Source organism: Gossypium arboreum, chromosome 3, assembly GCF_025698485.1.
Source record: "Gossypium arboreum isolate Shixiya-1 chromosome 3, ASM2569848v2, whole genome shotgun sequence".
Lineage (NCBI taxonomy): Eukaryota > Viridiplantae > Streptophyta > Magnoliopsida > Malvales > Malvaceae > Gossypium > Gossypium arboreum.
Genome location: NC_069072.1, coordinates 129,744,411 through 129,756,131, shown reverse-complemented (window position 1 = coordinate 129,756,131; position 11,721 = coordinate 129,744,411). Strand labels below are relative to the sequence as shown.

General features: G+C 32.2%; 2 protein-coding genes across 2 annotated transcripts; both read right to left on the bottom strand.

Annotated features, from left to right (window-relative positions):
* Window positions 1-104: 104 nt before the first annotated feature.
* LOC108474583 (probable protein phosphatase 2C 13) lies at window positions 105-2,108 on the bottom strand. Its single transcript, XM_017776552.2, has 2 exons — window positions 1,854-2,108; window positions 105-1,348 (listed from the first exon to the last, which is right to left on the bottom strand). The coding sequence occupies exons 1-2, from the start codon at window positions 1,953-1,955 to the stop codon at window positions 353-355; spliced, it is 1,098 nt and encodes a 365-aa protein (XP_017632041.1). The 5' UTR covers window positions 1,956-2,108; the 3' UTR covers window positions 105-352.
* A 4,502-nt stretch (window positions 2,109-6,610) lies between these two features.
* LOC108474496 (hydroxyproline O-galactosyltransferase GALT3) lies at window positions 6,611-11,210 on the bottom strand. Its single transcript, XM_017776437.2, has 8 exons — window positions 10,900-11,210; window positions 9,569-10,472; window positions 8,478-8,713; window positions 8,089-8,367; window positions 7,787-7,915; window positions 7,434-7,610; window positions 7,251-7,358; window positions 6,611-7,003 (listed from the first exon to the last, which is right to left on the bottom strand). The coding sequence occupies exons 2-8, from the start codon at window positions 10,383-10,385 to the stop codon at window positions 6,797-6,799; spliced, it is 1,953 nt and encodes a 650-aa protein (XP_017631926.1). The 5' UTR covers window positions 10,386-10,472; window positions 10,900-11,210; the 3' UTR covers window positions 6,611-6,796.
* Window positions 11,211-11,721: the final 511 nt, after the last annotated feature.

The following is an 11,721-nucleotide window of genomic DNA, read 5'->3' as shown; positions in this document are numbered from 1 at the left end:
CCTGGGACACACATTCAAACACCATATAAAAATATAATCTTTCAAATATCCACCAATCAGACCACATTCACAAGGAGGATGTTATCAATGTTATGAGACCAATATTCGAGTGAACAAAAACCCATTACAACCAATTAAAAATAATCCTGCAATGTACTGTTACACCACCAGAACATCATAAAAATAAAAAACACAATCCGATATTTTTTACTCTCTCACACCTACAAAACTGTCGGCTGCTTTTTTTCCTAAACTCTCTGAAACAGCCTAAAAACAGATTGCAACAGTTTCTAGGAGTAACCCAAAAAGAACAGTAAATAAACGAGAAATAAATTTGCCTGCACATTTAGATTCAATTGCCTTCTAACAAGCTCTTCAACTTATTCCTAGCCTCCTCAGATAGATTGCAGCTCCTAAACCTTCGCCGATGGGGAGGGCATGACTCAACACGAGCAGGGGAAGAAAAGCAGATGACGATTGCAGTGAGGTTATCTGATGAATTCAGGCGCGATGCTTCATTGACTAATTCTTTGGCACATTCTTCCGGGTTATCGTGTCGTCTTAGAGCACGGCGAACCAGGCTGACAGCAAACTGACTTGACATGACATCCCAAATGCCATCACAACCAATGATCAAAAATTCATCGTCCTCTGATAATACAATCTGTCTAACATCTGGCTCTGCAATCAGAGGAGATGCTGATCCAAGAGGGAATTTCATGTCCCAATCTCCAAGAGCCCTTGTGACCGAAAGATAACCATTAAGATACCCATCATCAATGAAGCCACCCAATTCCTCAACTCGCTTGCGCTCTGGCAAGTAAGATGGTCTATGGTCATGAGACATTTCAACAGCAGTACCTTTTCGGCAAAGAACAGCTCGGCAATCACCAGCATTTGCAACTAGCAAATGCCTTCCAAGTACAAGAGCAGTCAGCACTGTTGTTCCACAAGAACTGCTAACACTGCTTTCAGCAGCCAAGGCAAGGTCAGCCAACAAAAACGCCTTCCTATGAGAATCCTCCAACTCTTTTAAGAAAACAGCATCAATATCAGATACTTGCGGAAAATCAAAATCTTCGAAAAATAACCTTGTAGCATTGCTCTTGATATAAGCAGCGGCATCCACACCACCATGACCATCAAAAACGGCATAAAAAGCAGTTGGAATTGAAGGATTAAAGATAGAACCCAGATGGGAAGATAGATCATCAATCCTTATGTGTTCATCCTCCATAGATCTCCGTGGACCGATGTTCGCACAGCTACCAGAACGAATTCTTGGCACAAATTTGACAACAGATGACTCAATAACAGCATCTCCAATGGTCTCAGCACAAGCTGCAACCTACACAAACGAGAGAAAAAGCTAAGCCTAAGCCGGTTCATAGACACGTAAAAAACTGGAAATAAGATCTTTACATTGTGATTCCAGATTCTAATCAGATTCAACGGAAACAAGCATAATTCATCCATAAACAAGAAAACCCGTGAAAAATCTATGGTTGAACTTTGGATCTACAATAGCTAGCAAAGCATAAACAATTTTTTCTTTTGCCCCCTAATTGAAATCCAGTAATTCTATATTGCCCACAAAAAAGTAGAATCAAAGTCGCATAATTGTGGGCGAAATTCACAACAAAATTATTAAAAATACCAAAACTAGATGGGCGAAAATTTCCTTTTTCGATCAATCCATCAAATAAGATCCCAACCCATCAAATAAGATCCAAACCCTAACAGCGGCTAATCAAAAGAAATTGCCATAGCAAAATTCAACCCAGTAATTTCATAAGGAAAATAAAAGATAATCCAAGGAAATAAAGAAGAAAAAGTGGGGAAAAAAAACTCACCGAATCGAAGCGAGAAACTTGGGTGGAAATCGACATTACATCAACAACTTGGTGGCGAAATATGATATCGGCTTCGGCTCCCATATTTGAACTGACAATCATCTCTTAAAACGACGAATCGTACAAATTCGTTCCTTGATGAACAAACTCTGTAAACTTTAATATTTTTCTTTTCAAGAATAACAAAGAACACTTTTTAGGGTTTAGCCAAAATGGAAAGTTGTGTGCTTTGAAATTATTCTTTTATTTATGGATATATAGTAAGGCATATGAAAGACGGGATTAGTCGGTACCGGCACGTGTAGGTGAAGTTTGAGATTGAGATCCACTGGGATTCAGAATAGTCAAATTATATTTTGGTCCCTCTATTATGCTCAAATATGAGATTCAGTCCTTATACCATATTTTTATTTTTACCAAAACAAACATTTCAAATTTTACGACTATATTTTTGTTAATGGGGAAAAGGGAAGGAGAGAGAGTTTCAACGCACAATATTAAAATTTAATAATATCATTAATTAATTTAAATAGTTTATTAGACTTAATTTTTAATTAAAATGTTAGATATAAACTTTTCTTTTAAAAACATCACTTCCAAATCATCATGATGGCAATGGAATGTATTTTTGGTGTTGGAAATAATGATTTTAAGAAAAATTAATTTTCATCATTTAACTAAAATATTTAATTGTGTTCACTAGTTGAACCAAATTATGTGAAATTGAATTTTAGGACTAAATATTAAATTAAGAGCACAGTAGAGGGATCAAAATCATAATTTGATCGAATTCAGAGTAATGTAAAGTTGTAAACCTGCCGTGATGAATTTAAATGACGGATTTACCCTCTTTTATTGGTAGAATGCGGCTAATGGGGGCATTGAGTAGTTGACTTTTTTGTGTTGCTTTCCCTTCACATTTTGCAGGATAATAATTAGATTTTTATTTATTCTTAGAAAACGATAAATATATGAAAAAAAAAAAAGTTTTGCGTTCCCTTTAAGAAGTGTAAAAATAATGGAGATTCTATTTCAAAACTAACTTCTTTTTTGTACTTGGTTTGGTAGTAGTATAAATATTCAGTTTAATTGGCGTTCATAAGCATTAATTACTATTTAAAAATATCTTTTTATATATTTATTAATATATTAACTTTATTAAATTAAAAAATATTAATTTTATTTTAACTATATATCGCTATTTTTTCAAAGGCGGTGATGTAATTCTTGTATTAATTGAGAAAATTATTATGTGAATTAATAAAATTAATAAAATAAATAAATAAATAAAAATTCATGTGTTTAATGAGAAAAATATCAACATCAAGATAGTTGGATTAGTATCTACAAATTCTTACCTAATGTTAATTTAATATTATATTTTATTTAATTATGATATAATATAAATTTTCATTAAAAAGAGAATGATTAATTGAATTCCCATTGAGCTCAATTATTGCAACTATTAATTATCCATTCTCTCTGACTTTATATTATTATTATTAAAAGTGAAGATTAATTAAGAAATACCTAAGTTAATGTATAGATATATTACATGATTGATGCAAATATTTTAAAAATTAAGACATATAAGTTGAACCCTAATTTATATTAAATACTAATCCTAATAATTAATAACTTTGTATCTAGTAACTTGTTTAGATATTTATCTTAGATATTTCTTTTGTTAATATTTTTTCAAATAATTATATCCAACCACACAATCACAAAAAGATCATTTAGATATTTCTCTTTTTTGTTAATTTTATTTCTTTAAATAATTAATTATTTCCAACCACACAATCATAAAAAAAAAAAAAAGGGATTCTTAATTAAAGCTTATAACGTGTCCTACTGAGAAATATAACTTTCGAAAGTGGAAGTTTGGAACACACATCACAATTACATCATAGCCTTTTGTCTTTTCCTTTTCTTTTTTTTCTTTTACAATCAGTACCATTCAAGTGGGGACACTTCACCACCAGTCACTTACCTTATTCCACAAACCAAAAGTTCTACCAATCAATTTAAGAGAAGACATTGTTAAATGGTACAACCATGGTGGAGATGGCATCTTTGTTTTCTAGTTCAGTGGATTGGAGCTAAAAGGCACACAACCAACCAATTCTTATGACAATGGTGTTGTAAGCTATAAAGTCAAAATGGGGGATGTCAAACTTATCGAGATGATATTATTTGACAACACCCTGATATGTAATTCAATATAGGCCACCATAAGTAGGGTTTTGACGTTAGGAAGATGAAAGTAAACGGTTAAACAGTTCGGTAGGTTTCGATACTTGAAAATTACTATTATTTTTATGGATGCTAAATGCATATATCTCCACACTAATCTACACCCAATAGCAGAGTCAGAATATTAATCTTGAGAGGGGTCAAGTTAAAATTAAAAATGTTATGTAACAATCAATTTAAACATATAAACAATCGATTCAGAAGAAGTAGTATTTTAACATGACAACCGATTTAAATATATAAAAAAATATATTCATAAGAAGCAATATTCCAACAATTAAGACAAAATAACTATCATTTGTCTTGGTTAACTATTTTTTATTCCATTTTCACAGGAATGCTCATTGCTTCACAAGTTATCATTTGAGATAATTTTAAACAAAGTGGCCAATGTTTTCTTCCTCTCCTTCACTTTGGCTGAAATTTACTATAACATTATCTAACTATTTTTTTTTCATTTTACACTTTTAACAAGTTAGAAACCGTCTCCTAATCATCTTCCATCCAAAAACATACACATTTCACTTAATCTTATAAGCTTCAAAGTTCTATCAATATCCTTCAATGACAACTTTTAATATACTTGATAAAACAAAAAAACTATTAGTACATATATGTAAAACAAGTTTCAAATATTCAAAATCTATGAAAAGTTTGAAAAAAACATACTTTATACTTCAAATTTGGAGGAAAAATGATAACGAATTTTTTTCTTCTTCTTTTCTTGCTAAGCACCAATATGAAACGAAAGATGATAAAAGTCTCTTCATTTTTTCTTTTCTTTTATATATATTATTATATTTCTTTTAAAATATTATTATGTTAAGTAAACTATTAAATAAACATTAATTTATTATTATTTAACAAAATATTATTCAAAAGTCATCATTTGGTAATTTAGCTTCTTCAAGAAGATTTTCTCTTTATTTTTATCAAGAATAAATTTTTAATATTATTTTTAATCCTATAAAAATATTGGAGGGACCTACTTATACTTTTAGGAGGGCCATAATATATATACAAAGGGGAGAATTGCAAAAATCTTAAAATCTTGGGGGGCCTACTTATATTTTTGGGAGGGCCACAGTGTAAATTTATAAAGGACTAAATTGAAAAACCTAAACCTAAGTTGAGTCATCCTCTCAAGTCTGAAGGTCCATCCGAAAAGTGAGCTTGAACAAAAAATAAACTCCATTTTTTAAACGGGTCGGGTGTCGAGTAGAATTTTATTTTGCTCGAGCTCAACCCGAATCACATATCTATACTATTTTTTTATATTTTCAATTTGTTGGGAAATATTTATTTTAATATTTTTAGTCTCTTTAATGTTTTATTTTTTAAATTTGTTTTTATATAAAAATAATCTTAAAAAATTATCCTTGTCGGGCCGAGTCGGGCTCGGATTTAGTATTTTTAATATGGGTCAAGTTTGGGCAAAATTTTAGCCCATTTTGGGACAAGCTTGAACCTAGAAAGCGAGCTTAAAATTCTACATTGGTTCGGTTCGGTTCGAATTCGACTTGATTCGACCCATGATCAAGTCTACTCCACCTCCACCCATTACATTTCAATTTCAATTTTTACTAATTATTTTTAATATGTTTAATTTTTTATAAGAAGTAAATATTTAAACATAATTATTAAAAAAATAAAACATAAATTGGATGAGTTTTATGTGCAGCACATTTTTACAACCTTCTAACCCTTATATGTATAAGGGTAGAATGGCACATATAATTTTTTTATAATATATTATGATAAATTTATCCATATAAAAGTTATAATATAAAGGTAAAATGATAAATTCACATTATGGGTGCGGTAGAACAAATCAAGCAATTACAATAACTACTTTTTACCCATTTTTCACATCCATATCTATCTTTAAAATCTACTTCATTTAAAGTGAATCAATTCAAAATCCATTTAATGGTTCAAGTTTTGCTATCACTGGTTCAAGTTTTGCTATCATTACTTCGCACTCCTATGATTTGTTAAAATCATTTTTTTATCTCTATAAATTAGTAAAACTACAAGGAAATAAAATGGTAAATTTATATTTATAATTCAATCTTGGCCCTTTAGCATAAAATTCTTTTGCTTTTCCCCTTTATATTTATAATTCAATCTTGGACAGACCACATTTTCCAGCATCATCACCTGATGGCTGCATGTCATGCCATACCAACCCTTAAAAGGGAAGAGGTATTCAATTCCACCATCAACATCATATGCTTGCATGCCATGATAATAAACTTTCCTTTTAAAGGGAAGGGACTATCCCTATCCATACCCATACCCATATAATTTGGCAGTTTGCAATTTGCAGAAAAAGGTTAGTTGAAGAGTAGTTCCACAATTACGTGGTAGTTCAAGAGTTCATATATATATATATATGAATGATCATTCAGTTTTGAGTTCCCATAAGCTCAAAAAAAACAGTTCCATGGACAATCTTTCAATGTATCGTCACACCCAACATAGACGATAATGCTAAAGAATTAACGAATGAACAAATGATATATGACATCAAATAATTGGTGTTGTAATGTAAGATTCCCGGTGCTTAAAATCTCGTAATTACATGAACTGCGCATACACTATTCCCTAAAAAGGTTAGCTTTGGTTTCAATGTTACATGATGTTACATGTAAAAGCTGTATGAAGCTTCAAGTATGGTTAAATTATTACTCACAACAGTAGGCCTGGTGCTCTTTCTGCAACTTTTCCCAAAGGCATAACACCATCCTTGGGCCTTGATAGTGCGCAAGAATGTAATTTGATTCACAGCCGGCATTGTAGAATCTGTCATCGGTGATATAATGCACTTCTCGACCACTTCTTTTGAATTCTTCAATCCATATACCCATTGCAACGTCTTCTAGTTTGAAAAGCTGTCAAAAGAACATGTTAAGAACGTACAGACGCTTCTATAGATATACAGTCCTTGGACTTCCGGTGCAAATATTCAATGTAACTCACTATAACTGCATTAACAAAGATTTAAAGGTTATCTAAGTTGTTTACTGAATTTCCGAGATGGAATCATTGGAAATATATTGGTTAGCAAACCATCTTCAGTTCCCTCGATAGATCTCCGAAATTTATACATATGGTAGTCATAAAAGTTGTAAGTTTTACCTTGAGTTCTCTTTCTTTGTGTCCTTGGACAATGAATTTTGCAACATCTCGAGAGATAATATAACCTGGACCATGGGCCCATGGTGGATACGAAGAATGTGGCCATTCCTATGAAAGAAGTATTCATTAGAAGTGTCCACAAAGGTGATTAACATGCAAGTAAAGTTTGAGTGAGATAAATACCTCATCACTGATGTACCATTTGCTGTCTTTTTCCCTATGAGGAGATGAATCGAATTCTATAAGGCCATACAATAGGCCATTGGATGGCTTTTCCTTGAGACTGGAGAGAACTTCATCAATCCTGACAAAGGCATCGTCATCTGTTTTCATAATATATTTTGCAGGGAGGATCTTAGTCTGCATATTCGATTCAAGGAAAAAGGAAAATATAGATATCCATTAGTCAATGTAGAATTCATTTCCATGAATATAAGACATTGAGAGCAGAGATTTCCGTGCTCGCTTCAGGATATGATGTCATACCGACACAAACAAAGACAGAAATATGGCTTTAAATGCATGCATCAACTCACCCCCATAATGCAAATTGCAATAGTTTTCAAACTGATCAGACTATAGTAATCAACAAAGGGCATGAATTGGATGTCTCCATATGCTTGAGCTTCTTTCCACTGCTCAAAGTTGACTTGTAAGTTCTTATTCTGCAGTTACAAAAACAATAAATCAGACAGAAAACAGATTTGTATGCAGTCAAAATTGTTATATGAAGCTGATCCATATTGATTTAGGCCCCTTTAACATTCTTAATTCAAGAATTGTGAGGAGAATGTGATTATTATCTTGCTAGAACAAAAACCAAAAATTTGTTATTTACAAGGCCAATAAAGAACCGGACTGCTACATCCCCGGAGCGTACAGCCTCAAATTGCATCCAAGATCTTCTCAATGCCATACGACGCTCGAAATTATTTCCAGTGGAGAAGACCCCAACTAACATTACAAGTCTTTTCCTAGTAATCACAGGAGCTTTAAGTATCTTGGAATTGACAATTAAATCATGATCTTCAGGAACAGGCAAGCCTTTGGCAAACGCAGATAAGAGATCCAAACCACCTACAACTTTGACTCCACTAACTGACCATGGTTCAAGTTTCTGCACATGTAATCGTCCACAGGGTCAGAGGGATTGCTTGTATCCATATAGGACAATTTGAAAAATACACTTGCTTTTCATTTTCATTTTACATAAAACTCATATCTTACCTCCCTGTATGCAAATGATGTTTCATGCCTTCCATTTACAGTCATATGGAACCCCTCTAAACCGACCCATAAGGTAGCTGTGAATGGGTTCCCTTCAACAAATGGGAAATTAGCACTTGCATGGCTGCTTTGCTGGGAAGCATTTGTCGCGGCATCGCCACTAGAAACACTAACATTCTGATTTTCTTCCATGGTGCTTCTGACAAGTTGTTCATTGCAAAGACCAAGTCCATCAACTGCAAAATGTGCTTAGATATGTTAGGTAACTAAATAAAAGAATCCTTCTGTAAACAAGAGCAAAAGATATTACAATGAAACAAGATGGTATGGGCTGAAGTAGTACTGGAGTATTATCAAACAACGTCCCATGAAATACACTCAATTGCTGATCGTGGAAATGTACCCTTTTCACCCTCCAATCTTTCTTTTCCATCAAATTTTCAGAATACAACTTACAATGACATAGTCTCATATTTGTTTAAGAACAAGATCAGTTAAGCCCAGAAATAGTTGATGCATAGCAACTACTGCATGAATATCATAAATGTGATATATAATCAATATAGATCATCATTCATGCACATGCTTAAAAAGGTTAAGAGCTTGAGCACAAATCTTGACTATAAGCCTTGTTGATTGAGTAGCATAAGTGGCCATGTACAACGGCATTCACATCGGCCACCACCTAAGTGTAATAAACTCAATCAAATCATAGAAACATACAACATCTTTCATGCTTTCCACTAATCATATTACAGATTTTGCAGTTCAAGATGATTGGTAGCTGATTCAAAACTGATCTATCATAATATGAGCTTCATTTCATGAAGTTGGAGTCTAAGTATTATTGCATGCTTTTGCAGAAATTATTGATTGTTCCCATTTTAAATATCACCGTACTAAAAGACCATCGAAAGTCTTCCTATGGTTTTACTTCTTTCTGTATCTCACAAGCACAGTATCTTACAGTAGATATGCTGCAGTACCTAATAACCATACAAAATATACTGAGAAGAGGCAAAAAAAAAAAAAAAGCAAGACCGGGTAGTCTATAACATGAGTCAAGGACTGTTTAAGGAAAATATTTATACCTTTTAAATTGTTAGAAGATACATGAGAAGGACATTTTTCCTCTTTTCCCCAGCCAAGTTCATTAGTCCATGTATTTTGAGCTATAAACGGCTCTTCTGTCATGTTATCTCCGGCAACACTGACATTGTAATGCAATACAATAGGAGGTTTCGGTTCCTCTGAAAAGTTTGATCCCACAAGATCAATTTCAAAACTCCGGTAGCTCCCATTAGGGGTACCAATCAATGTGATGGATGAATCCTCAACTAGACCACAAGGTAGTTCAAGTATATTTCCACCACTAAACAATGCATTGTCCGGGCTGCAAACCGAGAAAGGACAGTTTTTCTCTTTCAGCCGGATGTTATTACTAAGTTTAGTAGTTTTCTCTTCCTCGATCAAAGCAAGTAATTCTTTCCAGGCTTTAGCAGCCTCTTTAATCCCCTGACCAGTTTCAGGTAAAGCATCAGACCTCGACAATAGCAAGTGCAAATGAGGCCACAAAAGCAAGACATTTGACTCCTGTTCAGAAACATTTCTTGGAGCATACAATTCGTCAAGCCCTTCAACATTGATAAGTTTGGGTTTCTGTATTAAGGATGGTTTTTTAGCTTCCACCTTGGGAAGTTTAAAGGAATCATTTCCCTTTCTATGAGAATCTATGGGTGGATGGTTATTGAAGAAATCATAGGCTGACTGCTTTTTTTTTGGTTGGGGCCTTTGGGTTTCTCTAAGGCTATAACTGAAAACCATGACTATAGCAAGAACTAAAATCAGCACTCCACCATACCATTTCTTCATTTTGAATAACCCAAAAGTTGATCTTAATGGTTTCATCACTGAAAAAAGTGCAAACCCTAATAACCCATTATTGGATTATTGTCCTTTACCTTGTTTTCCTTTGCTCCAACAGGGTTTTCCTCACTGTGGAAAGAAAATAAAAACAAATCTTTTAGCTGCAATTATATGCAAATAAACTGATCCATCCAGTTCATTACAAAAAAAAAATCTAAATCAGAAAGCAGAAATTATAAACATAGCAAGTAGATTTTAAGCATAAGTAGTCAGCATGAATAATGTTGTTGGCCTTTTTTTTTTTTATAAATAAATATGTAGAAAAGTTGCAAAGAGGTTGTTGCAAGACACCCCTTCACAGTTTAATATTGCATGTCAATCTGGAAAATCATCTCCTCATTTAGAAAACAAAGAAGAAACCAGGTAGAAGCAGTTCTACAATATTTAAATCCAGTGCTTCTGAATTTATTTGTTTTAATTCAAACAAAAATAAGACTTCTTGTTTCTTAATGAACAGTATGGAATGAAGTGGGTTATATATATAATTTAAGCTTACCTCAACCCTGAGATCTAAGAAAATGAAGAGGCTTGTTAAAAACAAAGAACCCAACACTAATAGATCTAAGCTTTAGAAGCTTCAACAGCTAGAAACTTGAAAGGTATGGAAGGGAAGCTGTCGTTTTCTTACAAAGATCTCTTCGTGTTCTGTTTCCCTGTCTGAACTACAACACCCCCACCCCCCAAAAAAAAAAAAAAAAACTTTTACTGCTGCAACGCCGCGTTTTGACTCCCTTACGAGAGTACTGAAACTCTTTCGAATTTTCAAATAGGCAGGTTGATTAAAAGATAGATAAAAAAAACTAAATGTTAGTAGATTAAAGGGTTTATTCGTTGAAAATTGTGATATATATTATTTTTATAAAGTGTTATTTGTTAATGAATTGTCTTATTTTTAATATAATTTAAAAATATTAAAATATTAAAAATAACAAAATATTATAATATTTAATTTTATATTAATATCAAAACAATAAAATAAAAAGCATCCTTATTTAAAAATAATATATTAATATGATTACTTTTAAAAATAATAAAATATATAATTTTATTAAATTAAAAAATATTTAAGTAATAGAAATTGGTTTCTTTAGCCATGCATCGCATGGGATTGTTATATTTAATAATTAAATTGTATTAAATTATTTCATATAATATTTTATTTTTTTCAGTTTTGAAAATTATGATTAAAAATTAAAATATAATAATTTACAAATTAATTTTTAGAAAATTATAATTGGTACTAAAATGAATATATCATTATTTAGAAACTGTATATTTACTCAAATACAATTTATTTTAATTTAATACTAAAGAATTT